The sequence below is a fragment of the Zonotrichia albicollis genome, chromosome 9 (genome assembly GCF_047830755.1).
Source record: "Zonotrichia albicollis isolate bZonAlb1 chromosome 9, bZonAlb1.hap1, whole genome shotgun sequence".
Lineage (NCBI taxonomy): Eukaryota > Metazoa > Chordata > Aves > Passeriformes > Passerellidae > Zonotrichia > Zonotrichia albicollis.
The window spans coordinates 18,273,071-18,300,441 of NC_133827.1; the positions used below are offsets into that span (position 1 = coordinate 18,273,071).

A 27,371-nucleotide genomic window follows, 5' to 3' on the forward strand; every position below is an offset into this window, starting at 1 on the left:
CTAAGTTGGGAGCACTTTGTCATGAGCTGTAAAGACAAGTGATTGTCCTATGGCCCAATTTGTCCTTTTCAAAAATGGAAGTTTGGCTCTGTGTAATTCAGGAAATTACAGTCATTTCAGCGGACAGCCAGTCTGGCCAGGAGCCCAGAGCAGAGATCAACAGCCTTCAGGAGACAGCTCTGTCTTCCTTTCAGCTTTCCCCATCCCTGGGACAGCATTAATCACATCAAATCCCACTCCTCTCAGCCTTCCCCACTCTCAGAAATGCAAGACATGGTTCCCACGACTGTTGTACTGTACTTCAAAATATAGGCTTGTGCTTTTTAATTTCCCCCCTTGCACCAAATTAAGGTGGATATTTTGAAGTTGAACAAATATATTGGATTTACTGGCTCTTCCCCTGAGTGAGGTATAATTGTTCCACCAGTCCAATCCCATGTTTCCTTTACATGGAAATGATTTGATTTATTGCTAGCCATTTTTAATTATATTAAGTCAAACCATAACAACTAAGCATCCTTTAGGGCTTAGTGCAAATTATAAAGTGATGCTTGAAAAACAGACATGCTAGGGTATGAGAGACAACAATAGAAAGCTTAAAACAAATCTCATTTTCAAGATTCTTGATCCTATTTAAGTAATGTTTTAAGATGTTCAGGCCAACTTCAGAGAGATGCTGTACAAAGAAACACTGAGTGCTAATATTCTTCAAATGTAAAAATAAATACACACAACATTTATTGGCAAGTACCTGATAAAGCAAACTTCTTTTTAAGTTTTTATTAATACTTTTCTGATAAAGAGCTATTTGCAAAGAACAAAGACCAATATGACAATTGTTAATTTTCTTAAGATGAGAGCAGGAGGCAAATGAAGCCTGGAAACCTCTAGCAAATATTGGGTTGGGAAACAATTAATGCCCATGTGCCAAACCCAGAAATGTGTCCCCAAAAAGTGCGTGCTTTCTGACACAGTAGCCACATGGCCCTGGCCAGGCAGCAGTGCCACAGCATTTCAGTAACATGGGCTCCAAGGTGTGTCCTGAGAGAGAGACCTTGCCTGTCCTGGTGATTTGTCAGTAGCTCAGCCCTGGAATAGAAAGAGGCACTGAGAGTCCAGGAGAAGGAGGCCACAACCTTTCCAAGTTAATATTGGAGAGATCAGCTCTAAAGGTAATACAAGAAATATTACTGCAAAGATACAGCAGGCCCAGGACTACAGGCACAGCCAAGAAATGTCACCTTGTCCAGGAACCTTTCCAGCCTTTTGAAATTTCACCTATGCACAAAATTACAATCCTTCACATTCAACAGCAGGCAAATATCAGCCTTACCTGGTGAGGATAACAAAATGTAACACAGAATCTTATTAGGAAATAAACAAGTCTGATTCTAGCAGCCACCGAGCACCAAGATGATTTTCTGCTGGGTGCAGCCACTGGGACTCTGCAGGTTCCCTGGGACAAGGACATTACACCAGCACTCTGACATTCACGTGCTACAGAGTTGTAAGAGAGCAATAGCTGCCCAAGGATGTGCTCATGCTTGCTAAGCCTCTAATCCCAGCTTTGATTCCTTCTCCATCCATAATCAGTTCAAATACAGCTAGAATTAATCACTGTTTGCAAATTTAAAGGCTTCTTTTCTTCTCTCTGCTTAAAATCTGCCTTAGGTCACACACAGAGCCAGCATGGGTGAAGACAGGGGCCAGATCCCCTCAGAGTCTGGCATTCCCCTCTTGCCCAGAACACAATACACTGTGTTACTGCTCAGCAGTGCTCAGAGCAATAAATAATAACAGTAATAATAGCAACAACAACAACAACAATAATAATGCAATAGCGCTAACCCTGCAGTACCTACGTGCTCAGCAATGCTGTGACTGGAGTCAATCACTCTTGCTGGTTTCCTGGATCCACCTCTGAACAACATCCCTGCCCACCCTGCCTCTGCCAGGCTCCAGGGTCTGTTCTCACTGACCTCCTCCCTCCTCGGTGAGCTGTTCCTCCACCCAGCCTGTTCTTCCCTGCATACCACAAGGGCTGGGGAGAGGCAGCATGGGCTGGACAGGACAGCACCTTCCCCTGAATGCTGGCCAAGCTGATCCTCTTTCACACTATGAGCCTTGCACCTTGCTCTGGAGCTCCAACAACTGCAACTGATTTCCAGCTCAGGTCACCTTCACATCACAGTGACCACCAGCCTTCAGTCATTAGGTTCCCTAGCCTTAAAGATCCCTTTGTCATGCCTCTAGATGTTATTATATTGCACAAAGCTTTGTTTAGATTATCTCAAAGCATCCCATTTCTTGCTATTATAGAAAGTCAAGAAACATAACATGAGCAGTGCTCCTAAAAATGAGATTTATGCCCAGCTGCACCGTGCAAGCAGAGTTACGGTGCAGAGAAAATTACAGGCAATAAATAAATGTGTATATAGATAGAGGATGTCTTTTAATACATATCTGAAAAGCATTCTTTGGAATGCTTAATGAGAAACCTATTTCAGATCCTCTAAAACCATTTTCTTAAGACTTAGTGAGTTCTGTACCTAAAAAGAGGTTAGTGGACCAGCAACCAAAGTGTTTATCATTTCCATTTCAAAGGATTCCAGCAGAGGCAGATATTTTCAAACACTGCACTTGCAAAATACTGATGCTCTTAAACCTATAAGACAAACTAATTGCATCACCCACCACAGAAAATTTCAAATGTCATTTGGACTGCCAGTGGAAGTGCAGAGGGACAGTGGGTGTCCCTCCAAACAGACAGGTTGCATGAGGTTCTTTGATTCTCTGGGATCATGCCACATTTCTGGAGCTGCCTTTCAAAATATGGACATTGCTGGGAGTCTACAATAGTAAAGTTTTTTAACCCTTGACTTCCATGGTCTAACAAAGATCCACATCTTATGGATTGTTGTAGACTGGGCTCATTTGATAGATATCCCTACTAAAACAGCAGCTGATATCAAAGATGATGTGAAGAATACTGTCCAGCAAGGTTCATTCCCCACTGCTGCTTCCCTTGTCCACAAACTGCCCAGGGTTAGTGAGCTTACCTTCCTCCCACCCAGCACACTCCCCAGTCCCACTCACTCACCTCCTGGCTCCAGAGCACTTATTGTTCCTTTGACAACCCTAGCACCCAAGATGGACAAAGACCACAATAAAACAGCAAGAAATGCACTTTTACCCCTTCAGCAGCATGTCTGTCCCACAGGAACAGCACAGCCTGTTTCTCAGGTGTCAAACACACTCACCCAAGCCAACACCCAGGTCAGAAGAGCACCCTGAGGACAGGGACCACTGCCAATGTGGACAAAGACCACAGATGTGGCACAAGAAAGAGTAAAGGATGAGGATACAGCATCACACCAATTTCACAACAAAGAAAAGGTGGGGGTTGAGAGCCAAACCAGGCAACTAATAAAGCCTGACACATTTAAGTTGAAGGTGTGATGACAAAAAACCTAAAGACTCCCCATGCACCGAGAAAATCAGCTTGAAAAAGCAATGACCGCCTGCACTAGCGATTTATAATCTCTCAGCTGCTGAGATTGTGAACAGTGGCACTTTGTAATCTTATAGGAAAAGCAGCTCTAATGCCATCTGGTCATACATTTCTGGCCAAGATCATTTAGTGGAGCCTGTAATGAAAAAAGTTGCACATCCTCCTAAAAATCTGAATTATGCCAGCTGTGCCACAGTGCACATGTGCTTTCAAGGAGAAGGACAGCTGTCATTCCTTTTCTCTGAAGATAGCAAGCACACTGCCTTGCTTAAGAGAACTAATTTTTTCTTGGATCACTCTAAATTATCCTACCTGTCACTAGGAAAAGAAAGGCTGAAGTCCCTATTAACATTTTTTGCTTGACTTTTGCTGACATGTATATACAGCACTTGGTTCTATACCCACCTTGCTGAGCTACTGTGAAGAAGGTGATATTTGGACCTTGACTCTAATCTGAACTGAAGCCAGCTCTACAGCCTTGGCATAAAACCAGTTTGAGGGAGGGTGCAGTTAAGCTCATCATCTTCACCTCTCCTAATGAATGAGACATTTCATACTTTAGATATTACCTCAGCAACTTCCTGCCAGTTTTAAATTGCTCTGTCATCTCAGATTAGCACTCATCATTCATGCTAATGTAAACTAAATGGTACCTCTCCTGAAATATGTGAAAGAAGAAATGGGATTACAATGAGGGCTGCAGAGGATAAAATTTCTAATCTGTGAGCAACTAATTGCTGCAGGTCCTTCTCACTACTTCCATCCACCAAGCCATCCATTTGAACCCCTCTATTCGCTATTATTTTATTTTAAAGTTAAATCTTGTTTGCCTCAAGCACACAGCTATTCTCGCTGGCTCCAAGAGCCTATTTCCAAAAGCAAAGGCATGTAACCTGAAATGAGCAGGTAAAGAGATACCAGCACTGAGCAAACCCATCCAGTCCCAGGACAGCGGGGCTGAGGGCGCTCCCTCAAAGCCACGTCCCGTCTGGACTCCTCCACCCGCTCCCAGAGCAGAGCAAAGCAGCAGCAGGGAGAATTATAGCCCAATACTCACTGTGACAGGAAGGAAATAGCATTGGGAAATGCTTATTTTAATGACAGGAAAATATTTGCCAGGCTCGGGCTTAGCAGCAGTAGAAATGTTATTACTTTCGAAGCTGGAAGAGTAAATATTTCAAGGGCTATTTTTTGACACCTTCACTGTGGCTTGATTTCTGCATCTATTAAGAAAAAGTCTATATAGCCTGTGGAGTGGGAGCTTTGCAAATCCTTGCATAAAACTCCATTTTATAAGGCAATAGTGCAATAGGACTGTATAGAATTTCCATCAGTCTGAAGAGCCACAAAAGGTAAATGTACATGAAAATACTGAAGGTGTCCTTGTTTTGTTTCCAGAATTAATGCTAAATTCCATGTCTTCTTCATTTTATCACTTCTCAGAGTACATGGAAACAAGACAGAGAAGTGTCCCATGAAGCACTGCTATGTAAAGAGGCCTGGCTGTGTACAGCTTCCTTCCTAATGTGTAAATCTGTTGTGTTTTTTAAATCCAAAATAACTTTAAAATGCTAGGCACATAGAAAGCTGTATTTCCTAGCAATTCACAGTTTCATCTTCCCAGCATGCTTATGTCGAGTGAAATCCATTTCAAAATACCATCAGTGCAAGCACTTCAAAGCCTAGGAAACGTCCTTTAATGGTCATTTCTGCACCTACCCTGGGCCATCCTGAGCCTCCTTCAGATGTCCATTGATTCTGGTGGGAGTGCAGAGCACTGAGCAATGACACTGGAGAACATCAGCTCTGTTACCCTGCCCTGGAATTAGGCAGAGTAGAACCAATTGCTGTGCTGTAAAGTTCCAGTAACCCAGAAAGTCCTGGGAAGTGCAGAAAGTGAATGGCTTTGAAGGATGAACATTTGCAAATGTAGGGCCATCTAGCTCTGGAAATTACCTCTCAGAGTTATGATGATATGCTTTGGTATCTCCTTGTTATGTGCAGCAAGTTCTTAGTCTAATTTCTGGGTTCAGGGCTTTCTGAAAAGGAAGTCACTTCATTTTGGAATAAAGAGGAATGAGAGTGAAGAAAGACAAGGTAAAGATTTGTCTACAAAAATGATTTCTCCAGGGTATTGCTTAATTCTCAAATGCTCCTCTTTAATAGAGCCAAATTGTTTTCAACACATAACATTATCTTTCCTCTAGCCTACTCATTCTGTGCATAATAAAGTGCATTCAAGGCACTTACATGGCTGTTGTTACTCAAGGATGTGAGCACCTCCTTGGTCTATCTATCTTTGTAATACCTGTGGGAGCTGGGGAAGTCCTATTACAGTCTCAGGCTCAGAACATCAGAGATATTTAGGGACCTGCCACTGAGATAAATGGGATTAGTTGCCCCATGGCTTTTCTGGCTCAGAGCCTCCACTGTGTCCCTAAAATCACAAAGGACATCTTAAATGAAGCAGGGAACCACTCCTAAGAGTCTCACTACCTAGGCTGGGGGGCTCATTTCTGGACCAGCTTTCCCATTTTGATTTAGTCTTATGTTGCACAACAATGAAGGTATTAGGTAAGGTAAAACCTCATCCCTGCTCTCCTCTGTCTGTGAATAACTGAAGAGCTTTCAGCACTGTTGGCATACACAGGCTGCAAAGCACTTCGGTGTGTTCTGCTTTACTCCAGCTCAGTTTTCTCTCACAAAGCTCTACATAAAACTGCCAGAGTAACAACCAAATCTCCTATTTAGCTCAGCACTCCTGGATTCTTTCCCTACAGAGAGCAGACTTTTATTGCCCTCTGCACCTGACTTTGCTCTGCAGAAGCACCTGTTCTTCTGCATTTGCTCCTGCAAAGCAGAGTGTGCTGAGGTGAGGGCTGGGCAGTGTGCAGTGTCTGTACACCCCCTTCTCACCAGCACAGACACAAAGGAAATTTCCATCATTCCTGGGGACTCCACCAGGTCCCTGCCCTGTTCTGAGCAGCAGACACACAAAACACATCAGCCACTCACCCACATGGCACAACAGGAGCAGTGTAGCTCCTGTCCTCCACGCCTGCGCATTTGTCTGAACACAGTCTGCTTCCAAACATGGCTGTCTATTTCCAGCATCAAACTTCCCAAAAGCAAACAGCAAACCAGTCTAAGACAAGGTAACAGTACACAATTTTCATAATGAAACAAACCTCACTGTGTCAAAGCTGGGCCTTCCATGGGCACCTTTGGGTGGTCACACACGCAGTTCTCCTGAACTTCTTGCCTTGGGGGTGTCACCATGAGCACCTTGGCCTCCTGACGCAATGTTACCACGACCTTTGGTGGCCAAAGATTCATCAGGACAACACAAGTGGTATTTTTTAAACTGTGACCACAGGAAGATGCGATATTTTCCTCCATGGTCACTCAGCAGTCCACAGTAAGCCCAAAATAATGTTCCATCCTAATTGCCACAGACACACTCCTTTGAATAAAGAAGAGATGATATTTTCCACTTGCTCAAAGCAATTACTTCTTAAGATATGCGTTAGTTCAATATTTCCAGGATTTAAATTAAGCCAAGTATTAAATCATCCAAAGCTAACTACCTGAACATTTTCAATGTCTTTCAGCGTCTTAAAAACAGTCTTTGATGCTTGTTACTTTAAAGGCACAGATTTTTGCCTGAAAATGAAATTTCCACTTAAATTCCCTAAAGTGGAAGCTGAGAAAAACCATACTATCTATTTCCAGTCTCAAATTAATACTTTAGGTGGATTTTTGTATAAACTTGAAGTGGTCTAGAATGTGAAAAGGGGATTCAGTATAAATAAGAAATACAACAGCCATGTGCACTGAGGGGGGGATTGAGAACTCCTTTAGGAATAAAGGTGAGAACTGCCTCCATAAAGGATTATATTGCGTTTTGGGGCTTGCACTGTTCACTTTGCCTTAGATGTTAACATGCTAGCATGGCCACGACTGCAGTCCCTCAGAGTATGAACACAGGTCTCGTTCAGCACATCAGCAATTACTTTAAATAAGAAATTAGAAATTGGTCCTTAGATACTGGTTTTGCTAATCTGACCATGCTGAAAACTAATTCTCTTCCTAACAGGAGTTCAAACTGCTTCCTTGTCCAAATTGCCTGTTTGCAGCAATCTGAAATGGAAGTATTTTATCAGCTTAACTTGACACAGTGAATTTCTATTATCGGAAGAAAAAGAACTCAGTACCTGATTTCACGTTCCAAATTGTTTCAGTTCATTGTGACTCTCTGGAATTATGGAGAATATGTACTCTATTTTCAGTTTACCATCACTACAAAACACCCTAAATGTTAAACTCTACAGATAAATGTTTGGCCTTACATACAAAGAGGACAAAACTCCAGTGAAATAATTATCAAGATTTACTGCAGTGCTATGACTGCAGAAGAGGCCTGAAAAGATTTAACTGTGCTGTTGGTGGCTGCTTCCTTCCTGGGTTGCTTGGGAAGCTTCTGGTACAGAGCACAACAAATAGCACAGCCCAATTCCCAAGGTGGAAGCACGCAGTCAAGGTGCTGTGTCCCATCACTCAGCTATGATTGGGAAGTATTTTATCCCTGCTGTGGTCTGTGGTTTGTGTAGCATCACCTGCTCTCTCAAGTGCCTGCCTTTTTAAAATATATTGCACTAGAGAGACCTGTAAGTTTTATGACAGCAGAGATTCCAATCTTTATAGCCCTTTTAATGAAAATTACCCATCATACTTTTTTTTAATGGAAAAAGACTAAACCTAAACTGTGTCTGCTGACAGTGTTCGCTCCTGGCTTCTTCAAATGTGTTTTCCATGTTGTAAGAAATATCCCTGTTCCCTCTTTGCCTCTATACTCCAATCTATCCCCAAGATGCTCAAACATGACTGCTGCTGATCAGGCTGTTTTCTCTTGAACTGCTGTTCGCCCAAATCTCCCTCCTCTGTGCTCAGGAATATGTCTGAATGGAGGGTATGCAAGTTACCCATTATTTATATATTCTCTTGGTGATAAGCTTCCCCCATCTTCCAAGCCAGGTCACCTTCTGCAGAGATTCTTTCTGTCCTGCAAATGTGGACGGCACAGCAGCAAAATTCTCAGTCCTTGCACTCAGGAGGGACAGCCTGGTGAAGCTCAGCCTCCCCAGCTTTTTCACACCTGTGTCTCAAGGTGGTTTTACACCATATCCCCATGGGCTCCACTTTAGTGGCCATGGAAGTGCCCCTCCAGCAACTCAACAGTCTCTGTGTCAGATCCTTGCCATGTGTATGTTTATTTAAACACAAGGGAGGCTTTACACTCCATAAGGAGGGCCATGGGACTAGGAGTGTGTCTATTCATGCTCTATTCATCTTGCAATGAAGGGCAGAGACACCAGGGAAGGAGCTGCTGTGAGGACAGGCCAGTTTGCATCAATGGCATTTTTTTGGTGGTGTCAATCTCTGCCTGCTGCAGAGAGAAGTCAGAGATCCCCTGAGAGGGAGGTATGGCTGTGCCCTTCAGTGCAGGATGAGGTAAGTGCCTCCTCCTCATCCCTGTGGCCACCAGCTCCCATGTGGAGCCCAGAGCATGGGCAGCCAGGATCTCTGCTCCCCAGTACTGCAGCACTCAGGGACCTTACACAGAGCCACTCTTTAGAAAGCCTTGCTCAGGGCTTACCTCTGCTCTAATAAAGACATCTACTCCCACAGCTGTACTGCTGCTCTTCACTCAGCACTTGGGTTTGATGAGCTGATTTCTCAGGGTGACTCATTCCACCCTGACTTCACCTGGGCACACTCCCTGAGGCTGCTCTTATCTGGGTGGTGAGGGCAGGCTTACAGCAAGCTTTTCATGCTGGCTGCCTCCTCCCTTCCCTTTGAAGATGCCTGAGCAGGTGCCTAATGACAGTGTACTGTGGACACCTCCAGTAAAAGTGTTTCAAACTGCTGCCACAAACACTGCCAGCTCCTCCAGGAGCATTACTGATGGCAGCATCACGGACCAAAGGGCTCCCAGCTCTGAGCCTGCACCACCAGCACTGGGGATGAGCCAAGAGAATGATCCCACAGAGCTCAGGAGACTGTGGCATGCAGCTATGGGCTGAGTCCAACAGGCTGGCTCCCAGCTCAGTGACTACAGACTCAAATAACAGACAATCAGATCTTGCACACTCATTTCCCTTAGCTCCACAGCCACTGGCTTCTTCCTCTGTTTTACACACAGCAGACGAGGACTTGTTCTATTTCCTTTGGCCCCAAGAGATAAAATTTATATTTGTTACTGTGTATTTAATTTTCTGGGTTTCTTTCAGAATGAGTCTGTCACAGCTGTATTCCCCAGTGCAAACCTGAAAATCACTGGGCCATGTTCTAACCCAGTTACATCAACTTATTCAGTGTCAAAACTTGGCTCAGTTTTACAGAAAAGTGTGTTTGGTGAGTCAGCTTCCCAGTAAATCTTCAGGGATGTTAATCCACAGGCAGATCCTACTCTGTATGATACATATACAAGGAGTTTCCCTTGGCTAGGAATAGAACAGAACCGCTTCAGACACACTGTGCTTCAGTTGTATAAAATGTCTTGATTAGCATTTCTTGTTTTGTTTTCAGAGATAAAAGGAAATAACAATAGACTCCAAATCTCTTTCTCATTCATAGCCAAAGCTGGTCTGCATAATTAAAAGTAATTGTTAGTTTCTAATAGCTTGGCATTTTTTACTGCACCTTCCAGAGAAGAGAAAAATCCAGACAGAAGAACTACTGAATTGTGAATGTTCACTCAACATTTTCAGTAGGCATTTGAATCTTGTATTTAAGCCAAAACAGTAATGCAGCAAGAAGCACAGAGAGCAATTGCTTACTGGTGACCAAAGGTAAGAAAGGTCAAACGTTTATTTCCTATGTTGCTCCTATGCGTGCAGTGCCCAGAATCTTTTAATTATATTTCATGGTCCTCTGAACTTGTACAAGGGCATAAAATATATTTATAGCTCACTTAAACTCTTAGCAATGAAACAGCCATCCTATGCAGGACCTCTGCTAATCAAGTGAAGACTTTCTGTGCATTAACTTTAAAAATGTAAAAGAGTACTTGTTCCTTCTCCAGCTGAAACGCTTATCTCAGTCTAAAGGCAACAACAAAGAAAAGCTATTTTCTTCCTAGGTAACAGTTTGAATCTGTATCAGTTCACCTGTGATGTTTGAAGTACAATTTCACTGGCAATGCACATTCATTATAACTGTTATTATAGAACTGGAAGCTCTCAACCACACTGTGCCAAACACCAAAGAAACATATAATAAAGAGATCAGCCCTCTCTAAAGCTTTTCCTGCCTAACTGTGTCATTTTCTCTTTTAGACAACAACAAAAAAGGGGTAATCAAATAAAGAGGTCTCCACTTAACTAATCATACTTGATGCAAATTCCAGATGAGCAGACTGAAAAGCTCCCAGTGTAATTATACACCTCACAACAAACCTACCTGGCACATCTTACCCCAACCTTTCATGCTGGGAATCTGCTTTGAGATGAATTTTAGGGAAGATCAGCCAAAAACATTACTTGTGTGTGAGGCTGAGATGAGGGAAAGGAGTTGGTGCTTTACAACAGGACCAGCTGCCCTTCTTTTGCTTTTCCTCCAGAAGCTGCTGGGCCTAGCACGCTGGAGTGGGCAGTGATGGCAGGGAGGGAGCCAGGCTGGCACCTCCTGCTGCAAATGGGGCCTTACATGAGATTTTAAAGACTCCACTCAGGGCTGCCTTATTATTGCAAAGCCAAACACCCCCAGACTGAGGGATCTGACAAAATTCAAACTGCTGCTGAAACCTTAATTCAGCTTCCTGATGCACATGCTTTATGATATGATCTTTAATTAGCCTGTGAGGAAATTAATAATTATTTCTGTGTGTAGAATTTGGCTGATGTACAGTAAATAATGCACCATGCTACCCAATGAATGGTGATGATTCAGCAAACATCATCTTTCATGTGTCCTGCAAGAGGCAAGGGGCCTGGGAGGGAAAAAAACACTGTAGATCACATCAATGAAGAGTAAATATCAATAGTTTATTTGTGCCAGAGAAGGAGGCACAAATTAAACTAAAAAAAAAAATTAAACATCTCAGTTCTTGTGTTTTGCCTTCTGGTATTCTTGATACGGAGTATGGAAACATAAAAATATTTAGTGTTTCTTATCTGCTGATTAGTGTTTCATATGATCAAACAGAAGCTGGGCTGTGCAGCAGTTCAGGGGCCTGGTGGTCACAGTCAGGCAGCACCAGGAAGGCAGAGGCACCACTGGGATGGGCTTCACTGTGACCTGCAGTGAAGGGGGATGAGAGGAAAGCTGGGCTGGCATAGCCCAGCCTTGTCCTCTCCAACCTGGCTGAGAGCTGCATGGCAGATACAAAAGGCAGAGGATGCCAAATCCTGCAGAAACAAGGTCATGCTGCTCTCAAAGGGCTCCTCAAGCTGGACAAAGCTCAGCCGTGTTTTTTCAGAGCTGCAGCAATCCAGGCTGACATGTAAAATACTGACTATATCTGTCATGGCTACAGCCAACTGCACAGCTCTGCTGTTCATCTGCAGGTGTGAAGGAGGAGGATCAGCCCCTGCTCCAGCCAAAGCACTCAGCACCAGAGCAGGAGGAGGAACCCTACCTCCCTCATTATTACCTGTGAGGCAGAACTGGAGAGCAGACACAGACAAGTCCTTATTTACAGTGCACCATGACAAACAGGATGCTCCACTTTGCCCTCAGATGTCACAAATAAAGCACAAGGCCAGCAAATTGAGGCTATCCATTATTCTTGGTTATTTCCACCTAAGCCCTTGCCTTTCTTAATGACCTGGAGGGCAGCAGCAGAGCCACAGGCACGGATGGGTGCATCAGACGAGAGCTGAAATCCTGCTCTCAGAAAAGTCAATTCCAGCCATTTCCTCCACAAGAAGTTTACTACATGCTGCCACACAATAGTTTTATTGGCATTCATTACTCCTTGAGGACTAATTGATTCATTTTTAGCAGCATTAAAACAAGGCTGCATTTTACAAGGGAATTGCTCTACTGCTGGGGCTGTAGGAAGCTGCTCAATTATCTCCAGAACACTAAAAGCTGAATCCAAACTCAATACTCAAATTGTAACAAGCATATTTCCCCAAGTCTTGATTAACCCACAGGCTGATCCCCAGCTCACAGCTGGCTCAGGTTTTGGGAGGGAGGTTGGGAGTGCTGGGGTTTGTTTATTTTATCATTGCCACACAGCTTGGGACCCTGCAGAGCACAGACAGTCACCATGGGCTGCATTTCTTGCTAAAACCTACTGGAAGTGAAAACCAAAAAACTGAATCCCCTCCATACTCACAGTAAGGTTGCTCCTCTTTTTGTATCTGATGTCTCCTTCATTTGGAGCTTCCTTTGTGTTTAAGAACAGCTGGAGACCCACAATTTAGCATTCACATTTAACTAGATATTTGTGGTATTCCAAAGTCAAATTAACAAGCTTGTTACCTCTCAACATGTAAAAAATACCATAATATTCATTCCCAGCAACACCTACAAAAGAACACAACCGAAATACACACATACATATAAATATATATTCCTTTATATAACCCTCTGCCTTTATCAGCATCTCTAAGTCACTGAGTTTAAATGGATTCACAATCTTAACTGTACTGCTTTGAAAAATAAAAGGCAGATATAGTGACTAATATGAAAATGTACAGCTTGGAGATGGAGCTAAGACAAAGGGAAACGAGTTCCAGCACTACATGCAAAAACAAAGGTGGGTAATCAATAACAAGGTGCTTCAGAGAGAAAAACTGAATCCTTTTTATTTTCTCTACTAATGAACAGCCTCACTGTTTCTCTCCAGCCTGGGGGTGAAGAGTGTGCTGATGTTACCCCTTGGTCAGCAGGAATCACTGTTGAGCAATGTCAAACAACTTCCTGCCAAGGGGAGATCCTGCTGGGAAAGCTGTGGATTAGAAGGAGTATTACTAAAGACAAATCTTAAAATTCCTCAATCTTTTTTCCATGTACTCTCCTAAAGATCCCAACCAAGCTGAAGTAAAACCCATTGTTAATCCTGCCTGGATCACCACCTGAGAGCACCTGATGCTGCACTCACATTTTGTAATATCAGGCCTGAGAGAAGCTGGGTTTCCTGATTTCTATTTTTCTTTGCACTGAAACAAACTCAGCCCATTGGTCTCTTGGCCAAGTCTACAGGTTTAATGAGAATGATGCAACACATCTGGTTTCTTCAGAAGTAGCTATGAACTGCTGGGTAAAATTAGAGTTTTCTTTCCCTCTACCATGGGTAATTTCTGAAAATACAAGAAATAGAATTAAGATACCCCAACATTGCCTGGACAGAAGTGAAGCACTGGAAAGAGCTCTGCACACGTTACACCATTTTAATTGCGCTTTTAAATGCAAGAAGCTGTGTTGGCCTGAAGGGAGAAAACAAAATAAGAATAGGAAGGGGGAGATAAGTGAACAATTTACATCCTTAAGCAGCTATAGAAAATACAAAGGTGAAATGTTCATCAGGGAAGGTATTCAGTCTCTTTCTACCACAAAAAAGGATTATCTTTGAGTCCCCCTGCAGACAATCAATTCCCAGCCTGTTTTTCATAGGCAGCCATCACCTTCAAGCTCTTATTGGCACTACCGGTACACACATTACACTCCAAACCCAGATCAACTCCTCTAATCACAACAGGTTACCTGACACCAAAAACTCCTATACACCTGCCCCCATTTACACAAGGTCTTTGCAGACCTCTGTCATGACTTGGATCATTACTTCCACTTCAGAAGGGGCCTTGCACAGAAAAACCACAAATACCAATGACCAGAGAGCATTTAGAGGCAGTGCCTGCTCCCTCTTAGGCTGGGGTGCTGAGAACAGAGTTGATATCCCTGTAAGACAGGGAATGACATGATGTTTTTTGGTGTCTAACTAGAAGAGCATCACTGTTTTATGAACTAGAGGTGCTCCTGCACCTCACTCAACACCCAGGGACTTGAGCTCTGCTCCCATCTCTGGCACAAACCTATGGGATACCTTCCACTCATCTCTTCCCTCCACTTCTCCAAACCAGATGTTTGTCCGTTTATTTTTGTTTTCAAACCAAGCCCTTGGATCATAGGTTGAGGCTCAAACAGGCAGGATGCCCTGCAGTGCATTACAGCACTTCTTGGCTCTATGCTGCTTCAATGGCAATAATTAATAAAGCAGAATCAACAGTTTGCTGCAAGCATTTCTGGTGAGACAGAACAAAGTACTTTTATCATCTCAAATGAGAACAGATACCTTGAAGTACTCAAAATAACTAAGCTCCTATGTCAGGACAAGCCACATATTTCAGTAGCATATTTCCCAGCTTATTGTGTTTGCTGATCTCTAGGTGGGGACAGCATCTTGTTGCTGGAGCCCCCCAAGTTACCAAATATCCACAGCACCTGGCTGGGAACAGAGACTAAATTCTTGTCAAACATCAAGCTGGAGCAAAAATATGCCCTCAAGAGCTGATTCAGGGCATCTAAACTTCTTTGCAATAAAAGCAGCCCAGGAAATCCCATTATTTTCCTCTTAGCAGAAACACTGGGCATCAGAAAGATGAAGGGTGACAACTGCTTCATGTGAAGCCAGCAAACCAGCTAGAAAATGGCTGAGCACAAAGTGGTTCAAGACTCAGGCTCTTGTGCAGAGAAAGCTCAGCGGCTCATCTCCCATTCCCTGCCCTGACTTCCATCCAGCCATCTGGGAGTGAGGCTCTGCAGCCACTGAGGGCAACACCAGCACCTGGGCTGCTTGGCTGCTTGCTCTGGGAAATCAGAGGCTTTCTAAGAGATTCATGCACTGTGTCCTGAATGTTAAAATAAACTCTGCCAACACCTTCTTCTGGGATTGCTATCTGGGCATCACTAATTTCTTGCAAAATATGCCTGTGTTATCCCTATCTCAAGAAGAGCAGGTGCTTTCTTTTATGCCCCCAAGGAGATGCACATTTCACTGTTCTCTGAGCACTCAGAGGCAGATTTTTTGAGTGTGTGACAAAACATGGTGACAGCTGCCGAAGCTGAGATGCCTGATGTACCTTTTCCACCTAACCTGACTTTTGCAAAGATGAAGCAGCTCATCTCTTGGGGTGTGCAGGCCCTTGCAGGAGGCACCCCAGTGCAGTGCTCTCATCCCAGCCACTCCAGTTTTGTTTTCTTTTCTTCCAATAAAAGAGAATATTGTGCCTATGCCATCTGTTAAGCAAAGTGCTGCACGTACATTGCAATATACCCTGCAGCACAGAGCAGAGCCTTCCAGATTGTATGTGAGGAGAAGTGGCTGTAAGGAGAGAGAAAACTCCAGGTGCTGGAGCTGTTACAGGTGAGCCTAAACGTTTGCTTCCCCGAGGCAGAGACCTGTCAGGATTAATCTTGTCTGCCCAGGAATGCACCTCTGCAGACACCACACCCCATTCCAGGAACCCATAAATACCAAATGAGATGCTGAGCACCACACATGAAAGCATCTCCTTTCTCTGGACTCTCACTGTGGGGGAGTGACAGCCTGGCTAGCATCAATCCTGTCTTGTGCTGGGCTGTTTTTAAGGTGGTTCCTTGGGGGGAACAATGTATGAAGTGAGCATGGCTGTTTGCTGCCTTTTTCCTACGGACACCTCCAAGGGAACCCCCATATTTGTTCCTCTGTCCTGGATCCACCTGAGACTCTGCTTTTTTATTTCAGCTTAAAGGAGGTGCTCTCTTTGTCTGTATCATCCTCAAATCAACCCTAAGGGAAGGAAGTCCATGGAAGCCAGAGGAATCATCTGTGATGGACTCTAAATCCTTTTGATAACACATCCCAGAGGTAAAGCTGTAGGACAAAAGGGCTTTTTCTGAATGATGCTGCCCAAGCACTGTGCAGAAAGAGGCACAAAACAATGGTGTTTTAGTAGTGCAATTTTACCAAAAAGGTTGCCCCTGGCCTGTCACAAAAATGCAGTGCAGGTGATGAATACTCAATGAAAGAGACTCATTCCCAGGTTTCTTTTCCTCCTATTCCTTTGTCACACCACTAAAAAAAGATGATCAAACATCTTCCTGTCCTTAAGTCCCCCCTCCAACTCAGTCTCCCTGACTCTACCAGCTTTTTGTTCAGGAGCTGAAATGTTCTAGGCCCACTCATTCTTTTCCATTTGGAAAAACATGCCCATGCACAGGCACTGTTTCATAGTGGATGTTCAGCTGGGAGACAGCAGACAGCCAATGCAAGATTGATGCTAGGACAGACAAAGCTCAGTGAGCTATGGAAGCCCTGTCATGTCCCCAGCACATATCCAGAGGGACAGCTGAGCCTGCTCTCTCCCATCTGCCCCAGGATGCTGCAGAGGTCAGAGCTCTCCCACAGTGCTGAGCCCATGGCCAAGGCCACCAGCTGAGCCACAAGCCACAATTTCAGGGCAGAGCCCTGGCCTGGGGAGTCACCACAAGAAAGAGTGCTCCCGGGCAATTAGGGGTTTCTGGATCAAAAGCAATACATTTGAAGTCCTAACTCAAATTCCTGGCCCTAGGGAGCAGCCAGTGCTGGTGCCAGGGGCAGCAGGAGCAGGCAGCTCACAGAGCAATTCTGCTCACTGCACAAGGGCTCCCTTCCACAGCCTCTGAAACAAAGGGACTGATTTCTAAACGCAGCAGCATTCCCACATTTTAAGGCCCAACATTTCTTCCCTGTTTCTAAATAAACAGTACCTTTTAGACAGCACCTCACCAAACCATGTGATGCCTCCAAGAAACACCCACGGCCGAGAGCAGTGGCAGCAGGACACAGCAAGTGTGGAGCAACGGGACAACACATCTGGGGACACAGCCACTGCAGCCCTGGTGACCCAGAAAACCCTTGCTCAGGTCTTGTGTCCATCATTTCCTGCACAGAGAAGTCCTGCATCTCTCTTTGGTGCATGGGCCACCAAATTCAGATACTTTAACATTTCAGGTCATCAGGGCTTGGTCCATGGACTCATCAACTGTGAAAATGCCAGCAAAATTCAGATTCAGGTCAGGATTTTATAGTCCAGAACAGAGCTCTGCCTGCTAGGCTTACTCCACAACCTCCTGATCAGACTCCTTAAGCATTCACAGTATATAAGAATGTAAAACAAAAATATTTATATATGCCTCTCTCCAACAGTGCTCTTAGGGGCTGCAGCTGTAGGTACTGAGGGTTATATAATTCAGTTCCTCTGACAAAGACACATTTGGTTGAACTTTAAACAAGGGACCTTTAGAAATCTGTAAAATTTTAACCATCAATGTGTAACAGCTTCTAGGACGTTTTCTACCTTGTAACATTTAAAACAATGATTCATCTTCATAAGAAATATGTAACTGTCTGAAACTAACTCTCAAATAATGTTAATTATCTGCATGGTCTGTGTTTCTGCATATGCAGTTACCAGCTACCAAGACTGGACATTATGAAAGCTTTTACATGACATCAGCTTTCCAATGACCAGCCAGTTATAAAACACAAAATTTTTAATCTGCATTTGATTGTCACAGCTTAAAAATCACAGATTTTATGAGAGTTACAAATCATTTTTAGACTGTGCAGTGTGGACTTAAAGCCAAGGTTTTTTTGTTTTGGCTTGTTGATATTTCCTGAAAACATGAAACAATTCTGAAAGGACAGATTTCCTGGCTCACAGCTAAAGGTCAGCAGTCACACAGGGACTGCTTGCTAAGTGCACCAAAAGGAAAGATTGGCGCAACATTGCAGCATTATTAAAAAGTGATTTAAGTGGGGGAAAAGGGAGAAAATGGAGAGACAGACAAAGATTATACTCCCAACAACTGAGCTTTCACAAAGATTAGAAAAACAGCCTCGTTCCTTGCTGCTTGCAGCCCCTCAGTGTCACTCCAAGCACCACTTGCTCTTGCTCCCTCTTTGCAGGCCTTGGGAAGGGACTGCTCTGACCACGCACCACAAATCCCTGCTAGAGCCTCTCCTGAACATCCCAGAGGGTTTTCCAGGCTCATTCCTGCAACAGAGTATGGAGTACGAGTTTCATTTTTGCTGGGAAGGACAGGAGCTCAGAATTCTGATGACTGTGAGCAACACTGACATGCAGCTGTTAAAAAGCAAAAAAAAAGCTCATTTTCCACAGGAATCTTCCCCAAACCTGAGCAATGTTTGTAACTCTCTCCCAGCACACCTGAAGAGCCAGTCCTGTTCTGCAGCTGTCAGAGGGGCACAGCCAGCTCACATCTGTATCCTGAACCACTGCATGGACAAAGCTCCTTGTCAAGGTATTTAATTTTTTAATAATAGATACTGAAATTTCCCCATTCACTGACAAGATACCAGTTTGAAAAGAAGCACACTCTGCAATTAATGCTGGAAGCACCTTTAAAACAGTATTTAGGATGAGTCTCAACAGAGGCTGTATCCCAGCTCCCTTTATGACCCCTAGCTTGTTTTTATTTTTATTATTCATGTTTTTCTTTCTAAGTATAGGCTATATATAATTTTTTTTCAGGCAAATAAATGTCAACCAAAACCAACCTAACAGCAAGACTCTGCTACAGGCCCTGCTCCCAAGTACCTACATTTCCCTTCCTGTCTGACCAAGAGCCCTGGGCCATCAGAATTAACAAAGATTTTGTGCCTTTAATCCTCTAAATGAAATACTTCTACTCTGACCACAACATCCTCCCTAGCACTGAGTTATCAAAAGCATATGCTCCCATCACTCATGGTCTGTGCTTTTGGCTCTTTTTCTTTCTTTTTTTAAATTAAAACCAATTGGTTGTAGAGCAAAATGCTACCTTTTCAGTTAAAAGGTTAACAACAAGCTATGACCACATGTATAGCTTGCAACTGATATCTCCAAATTCTGCTAACTACAGTAACATAAAGTAAAACAACAAATGTGCTGGTAAGCGGCTAAGCAATAGCATAGGCTGTTTAAATTTAGCCATGGCAGATCCTGGAGGAAGGGCCTCTCCAGCCATGTGTCCTCTGCTGTGCAGAGAGAGCACTCAGACTGTAGATCCTATTCCACACACCTCGTTTTGAATATAGGGCTGCACCTATTGCATCTCATCTGTCTCTCACACGTGCATTTTCTCTGTTGTATGAGATAAAGGGCACTCAGCTCTTGGACATAGAATGTTTGCCCCAAAAGCAGTCAGGGAGACTGAAACCACAGCCTCTGTAATTTCTTGCAACAACACAAAGCTACAGCTCAGAGCAGAGGCGTGCTGACAATTGAGGGCTGTACAGACCGCAACCTGCAAGGATGAATTACTCTCCAAAGCAAAATGTTGACCACAGGCATGGAGAACATTACTTCAGAGGCAGATTGCTGTGGCCTTGCTATTTTCTATCTGGAGCTTGGGGAATTTCCAAGTAGAGACTATTGCCATGATCAGCAGTGAGATTACAGGCACAAGATTTGCTGTGATCAATCCAAAAATAAGACAGCTCCAGGCCTGAAATTCAGTGTGCCACACCTGCTAGCAGAGAATACATGAATAATCTGATCTCCAGGCTACAAATACTTTGAGAAAGGGCTGGACATCCCCATCCAGTGGAGCCTCTCTGCCTCCTCCTAAGGCCAAATGAAATCACTAATGTGAGGACAAGCTGTGCATTGATACCTCTGAAACCCCAAAAGCTGCACTCCAAGCTGCTGCTGAGGAAATCCAACAAAATCAGGCATCCAGTGCCAGCAAGACTAGAACTCATCCATGTGACACAAAAAGCTCCTTTATTGAACAGCTCTAAGCAGCACTACCTGCAAAAGTCTTGCTAACTGTGAGATTAATAACTTTTCCTGGGAAAAGGGCAGTTTCTGTGGCATTGTTTCAGGAGCTGAGGTGATCCCATTGCCCCATCACCAGAACTCCCTCAATTTCAAACCATTTATGCAGTAGCTAAAGAAAAATTAATAGTACTATTTAAAGGTAAAATCATGCTTGAAACTGAGACACAATATGATGATTTTTTAAATCATGTCTTGCATAAATTATGGACTCTGCATTGATTACAAGGGTAGTTAAGCACATGAAAAGGGTATAATGGGAGCAGGAGACATCTTCCTGGCCTGTGGCCTCAAGTGAGGTTGTTCCCACTACAGAACACCAATGATCTGTGCATTATGGGCTGTAAAAGTAATACTTGGCTTATAGAATATTTACTTTGTTTGATACTTAAAAGAAACTTGGGTATGCACCACAGAAATAAAGCTCTATCTTAGTAAAATTGTGGGGAATAAAACTAAAATAAAATAAAATACTGGGGAATAAAACCAAATTACTCTAACTGACAACACAAACATCCCCCTTTTATATACTTTGTTTTGCTTACTGTTACTCTTACTGCTGTTGTTATTATTATTATTAATCCACCAAAACATCACACTTAGACTAAACCAGGTCCCCACTAGGAAATTTCTGCTTATTAGTATAATCCTCAACACTTCCATCAAATTTTGCACTCCCTTACATATCAGATGCAGAACTCTTTGGAGTGGCTGTGGTGAAAATAAAGAGCAGATACAACAGCCAGTGCAGTGACAGGGAGCAGAGAGAGAGGGTGCCAAGCACTAACCCCTGTGGAGGGCAGGATTTCAGAGCTTGGGGATTGTGCTCAGCAGCAGCTACGTCAGGTCCCATTCAGACATCAGTCTGAGCAACCACCATTGTCAGGCTCTTTGAAAAATCCTGATTGTCACCTTTTAAAGCAGGTGAAAATCAATTAATTTTGAGCTTATAAAGGAATGCCTTTGCTGTGACCAACCTTGGCCACGCACACAATGCCTTTTGCAGAGATGCACTGCCTTTTCTTCCTATTTAGTGTAAAAGCACTTCATCATCTTGGTTATAAGCCTGAAGGTCAGGCTTATTTCTTTAGATCTATTATTTACTACTTGAATTTCCAGTTCCACCTTTCTGGCTATTACAGCTTCTTTTCCCAACTCCTTTTCACGATAACTCCATGATGATGACTGTTTGATAAAGTTTGGAGGGCCATGATTCTAAGTGTCTGACCTTCTTCAAAATCTGATAATGGATACAGTTTCTGAATCACAGGTCATCTCAATTTTGTCAGTAAACCATTTATTTACAGTGGCCTTCAGACCTCCAGGCTCACTGTGCACTGCAAAATGGATTTTTCAGGGAACAATAAAAGTAGGAGAGCCATCCTTAGCCTTTGTTTAGGTTAGGAGGGATACTGGACTTTGGAGAGAATGTTTCTCCACAACATCTTATGTACCACAATCTCTAAGAGCTTTCCTGCTCTGTAACATTTCCTGATGTTTGTATGAAACTGACAGTTATAGGATCCAATACGTACTAACCTTATTTTCACTTGCAACCTACATGGAAAGGGCAAGAAAAATCCATGACTCCTTAAACTCTCCCCACCTACTTAGGGCTATCCAGTCACCTTTGCAATATTGTTCAGCTTACAGTTCAAGGCACAGTGCCAGGTTTTACATCACTGCCTCAAATGCTACTGTGCTGTGGCAGGAGCTGATTTCAGCCTGTCCCAGCTGTGTCAGTGCCAAGGCACACCAGGGTCTGCCAGCCTCCTCCAGTGGCTGCTCTCAAATGGAGATCTCAAAATGCCTTGGTCTTACTGCCAGAGGTACAACTCCTACAATTCCAGCAGCTCAATGCTTCACACAAAGTGTTGAGTGAGATGCAGAGAAAAACGTGTCAAACACAACTCCTGGCTCCAACAGTGCCTGGAAAAGTGAGCAGTGAGTGGATCCTGAGCAGAGGAAGCAGGCAGGTTTTACTTACTGTCAAAGCTCCTGTGCTGTGCTGTTAGGATGGCCTGCACAGAGCGACCAGCCTCCTTCATCATGGCTTCAAATTCACTTCGGCTTTTGTTTGCAAAGTTCTCCTCCATCTCGCTGGTGCAGCAGGTGTAGCCCTGTGGGCAGATCCGCAGGTGCTCCCCTGAAATGAGAGAAAATGCAGTTTAATGGCCAGATCTGGGAAAGGGAGAACTTAATGCTGGACAATCTCAGCTTAAAAATATCCCAGCTTCCTGGTGACATGGATCTGCATCAGGTCTTTCTGTCAAATTTACCACCTAATTTTAGTTCTTCTGCTTTAATACAGTGGTTTGTATCAATAGAGGCACACATTTTCTCATTGTTGACTGTGAGGGAAGAAAAAGCAAGGAAAAAAAATTCATATTTGGAGCAAGGAGAAGGGAAAATCTCCTGCTCAAAGTCTGTCCTAGAATCCATCTCTGCCTAGAATCCCAGAAGACATGAAAGTCTGATTAAATGACAGCTGTACTCATTAGACTTAATATGTACATTAGCACAGCCATTTGAAACTGCTTTGTAAGGAAAAAAAGAAACAACTCCAAAGTGCTCCCTGCCCTACCAAATGTAGCCTGAGAAGGCATTTCCTTAAGCAGAGAGGTGAGGCTAGTGGAAAGTTTTCAGGAGACAGAGATGTGATGAATGTCAGTGGAATTTGGCTAATTCCCCTCCACATGCATTGAAATTTTCAGTGAAAAATTTATCTCCTGGAAAGAGACAAGACCACCCCAAAAAAGGTTGCTCTGACAATCACTGATTGAAAATCACTTTTGCTATAAGGAAGAACAGGAAAGGTAAGAGGACTCAGCAGTCAAATTGAAAAATTCTCCAGTATGGAGCTTCTCCTGCCCTCTGCAATTTCTTTACTGTGGAGAAGCAAGTGCTGACTTAGGCAAAGTCAGCAACATTTAAAAAATAATTGCTCAAGTTCTTATGAGTCCTTACAAAAACACAACCACCTGCAAACACACCCTATGTTTCTCCTTACCCAAGCAATAAGAATTCATTTGAATGAAATCAAACATTTATTAAAAAAAATTAAATAAAATATCCCTCTTGTTCCAAGCATGTTCTGAGATAAACCAATTACCAAGCAGTTACCATATTTAAGATAATATGATTTGGATCGCCAATGATTTTGCTGGCACTTTTACAGGACTGCTGTCTTAATGTCATAGCTGAGCCCAAACATCTTTAAAATTTTGTTTTATCTTGTGTGTCTAAACAGCTTCAAATCCTGAACCTGCACAGCCTCCAGAGTTACCCATAAAGTCCTTAGCTATTTCCAGTGTAAAAAGCTCTTAGCAAATGGGTGGTAAAGGGTCTCTGAAACTGGGTATATGTCCTACCCTTGTTAAAGTTATCTCATTAGCAGCCTTAGACCAACAGGAGTGTTCTGTAGTTGATGTATTTTAGGCAGAAGCCATTCAGGATGAGTCTGTATTTTCCTGGTCCTTGGGCTGTTCACAGATGACCCTTGAGCAACCTCTGCAGGGTGTGGGGTGAGCCTGTCCTTGGCAAACGGGTTACCATGGGCATCTGCACTGCCAGGCCTCCTGTCTATGTGACAGAAATTGCTGCTCACCAGCTTCTGTAGGAGAGAAACTCCCATCTCCAGCCCCGTGTTGTGCTGCCAGCTGAGAGGAGTGTCAGGGTGGTGTGTCCTGGGGCTGCCTGTCTCCGTTTGTGCCTGCTCTCTGTCCCCATGAGTGCCCAAATCAGCAGGAAAAGAAGCATCTTACTTCAATGTAAAACCTCAAGAGTCAAATATAAATATCATGTGGCTCCATGCTTGCCACTATTGAATTTCACAGGCAAACCCTGAGGAGGGGAGAGAATGATGCATCTGACTCCATCTTATCAGAAGGTTAACTAATTACTTTATTATTCTATGTTATTCTAATATATACTATATTACACTATGTTACATTACATCTAAACTGAATCTGCCAAGCACTCAACCCTGCACAGAACTGCACAGGTGACTGTCACCAACAGTCCTGACACACACACACACATCTGGCCCTGACAGGCCAAGGAAACAAAACCCCATCACTGTGGGTAAACAATCTCCATATTGCATTCTGCTTTGGCACAAACACAGGCACAGCAAATGAGGTAAGAATATTGGGAAGAACTGTGCCTTGCTTTTCTCTGTGAAGAGAAATGTGGGGCTACAGGCTACACCAAATGCAAGCTCAGTTTCAGGGTTTGCCTGAGCCTCTCCTTCCCTCACTGGATTGTTCTGAGTCGTTCCCTGGGCTTCCTTCTGTAGAGCTCTATTTATCTGTACAGCGTCAGGGCTGCTGACATGTGACAGACAGGCAGGAAAAGGGAGCTGGAATTTTTTGACAAGACATGGCTTTGATTCCTGTCACGGCAAATTACAAAAACTTTTTTCTTGTCCGGCCTTTTCCATCCCATTTCTGCTGCCACAGGATTTCTGGCGAGGACGGAAGCTTTGTGCACAGCAGTTTTACTGTGGGATGCATCCGTCCATGAGGGCCTCGATGCCCTCAGGACAAATCGAGGCCTTTACAGGGCCTGGCCTCTCTGAAAAGCCAATCAACAAAGAAACGGATCCCAGGGGATCCCAGCCATTTCCAGAAGTGCCCTTTACCTCCTCAGCTGATGGTGAATTCACCAGTTGATGGTGAATTGTGGTGGTGAGGTCCTGGCCATGCTCAGAGGCCTCACACTCCACAACACGAGCACTGCCGCCATTTCCTCTGGGCGCCATTACCCGCCAGGGCTGGCAGGCTCAGGCAAAGCCTCCAACAGCCCTTTACAAACGCCCTGCTTTGGGAAACTGAGTCAAATCAGTGGAACCCTGGGGATCTCTGATCAAGCAGGATTCAGGCAGGAGGTGGGCCTGAAACTGGGAGAGCAAACATGGATGTCCCTGCAAGGAGACAGCATGCGTTCACCAAAGCTGCCCTCCAGGCAGGCTCCCTGCACAGGCTGTAGAAACCAAGGGGAAGGTGCAGGGATTGTCTCCAGGAGGAGAGGAGGGGAGGAAGAGCCCCATGCCTGAGCTCCCTGAGGAGCAGCAGCGGGGAGAGCTGTGTTAATTAAACTGGGACACGTCCAGGCAGCGCTCTGTGCGCTCCCAGCCCGGGCGAGGCACAGCATGTCTGAGCAGGATGGCCCCAACCCTGCTGCGACACCACAGCCTCCACACAGCCCAGGGGACTGGGAAACACAGGCAGAAAGCAGGGGGAAATCACACCCATAGCTGAAATTGGTTAATTTTACACAACTTTGTGAATTGAATATAGAATTGTTTCCATTCTTGAGCTCCAAGCAGCTTCAATTCCTTTTGAAGCAGCATTTATCTTCGCTTTCTGCAGGTGTTTGTAAGGTACTCAGCAGGTGTTGCGTGGTGCTCAGCACCACCACACTCCATCTCAGTGGGAAGCAAAGTTTTTATTATTTATCTCTATAACTCAAACTCAGCACACACAGAACAGTCTTACAGCACTGTGAACATGCTCTGCTTTCTTTGCTTTTTAACGTGACCCACCCTGGAAACATTCACTATTATTTTTTAACCTTTTTCTATGGATTCCAAAATGAATGTGCTCCAGAGCATATTTTGGTTCTCCTTATATTTCAAAGTCCCTTTGTTTGCCAACCTGCCTTTGTCCTATTGCTGAAGCTTGCACTATAAATATCTTTGGGTTCACTTGGCAGGAGATATCTCCAGATAACTACAGAGAGCCAGAGGTGTTTTACAAGGAGTAAATGTCCATGATAGAGGGTGTGTCCTCTGCCTGCTGCTGTGCCACACAAGTTCTCCCTGTGTGCAGCTGACCTGTTGCTCACCACTTGTTGGACAGCATGTGCTCCCACCCCGGCAAGAGCTTTGCAGAAAGCAGACAGACATGGCAAAAATAAACTGGCAGCAAAGGGGGGGCTGCTCAAATCTCCTGGAGGATGACGGATACGCTTCCAGTTACCTAGGCCAGCTCTGGGTCATGCCCAGAGAACCCTAGATTTATACAGCACATCTGTAAGTAAGAGAAGATGCACCTTGAGATGCTCTGAAAACAATCAGCTTGCCCACGCCTTCCAGAGTCACAGTGTGATGTTCAATGTGGGTCTCTCTGGAAGAGCCAGCTGTCCTGCAAAAGCTGCTGAAGCTGGGGTAGGAGGTAACCCACCCACAGTCCCATGGAAATGGAAACAGGGTAGAGCAGGCAGGAAAACAGCATCAAGCAAGAATCTCATTTATGATTAACTGTCCTGGAATGGAAAGGAATAGGCAGGAGGCTGATGACAAGAGAATATCCCACTGCATAGCTACAGGCTTGGATTGTCCTTGAAACACCCTCTCAAGCTGGCTGGGTTAGCAGATCATTCTGGCTATTAAATTCATTACTGCACTTCAGAGTGCTGAATATTAAACCACTTGACCACTTCCCACTCAGGGATGGAGTTAGGCCCAGGGTCCCTGCAGGGGAACAGCCCTGCCCACAGCCGCCACTACCAGGAGCTGAGACAGGGCTCAGCTTTGACAGGGCTCAGCTCTGACAGGGTCAGAGAGCTGAGACAGGGCTCAGCTCTGACAGGGTCAGCTCCTGCTTCTTCTGCTGTGTGCCCCAGCCTCTGTGCCCTGCCCATGGGCTCCCTGCCACGGGCTGTGTGCTGTAACACCCAGGAGCTCAGCTAGCTGTGCCCAGGAAAGCTCTCCAGCTGTTCACTGCTCCTGCCTCTCGCCCCACCAGGAGGCTCTGGAAACAAGACAGAAGGACAGTCACAGGGGTGTAAAATGCAATACTGAGAGAAGAGTCCTTGGCTCCTTTAACCATGTAAATGGTGCTATTTCTATCCCTCTCACAGGATGTTGGAGATTGAATTAATTACAATGTTTGCAGAAGGTTTGGGGTTATGTGGCTGTGTCAGAGTATCTAAATGCAAATTATTACAAAATCATTCCTCCCAGAGGTTAATTCATTTCAGGCTGTGATAAATCCATCATAATTCTTCCCTCATATTTGCAACCCTCCTCCCACTCGCTCTCCAAA

General features: G+C 44.2%; 1 protein-coding gene across 1 annotated transcript in view; it reads right to left on the reverse strand.

Moving 5' to 3' along the window:
• Positions 1 to 27,371, reverse strand: part of GPC1 (glypican 1) — a 207,509-nt gene that overhangs the window by 78,128 nt on the left and 102,010 nt on the right. Inside the window, exon 2 of the mRNA XM_005490961.4 lies at positions 22,310 to 22,468. Within this exon, the coding sequence (XP_005491018.2) occupies positions 22,310 to 22,468 (159 nt within the window). The remainder of the gene's footprint in view (positions 1 to 22,309; positions 22,469 to 27,371) is intronic.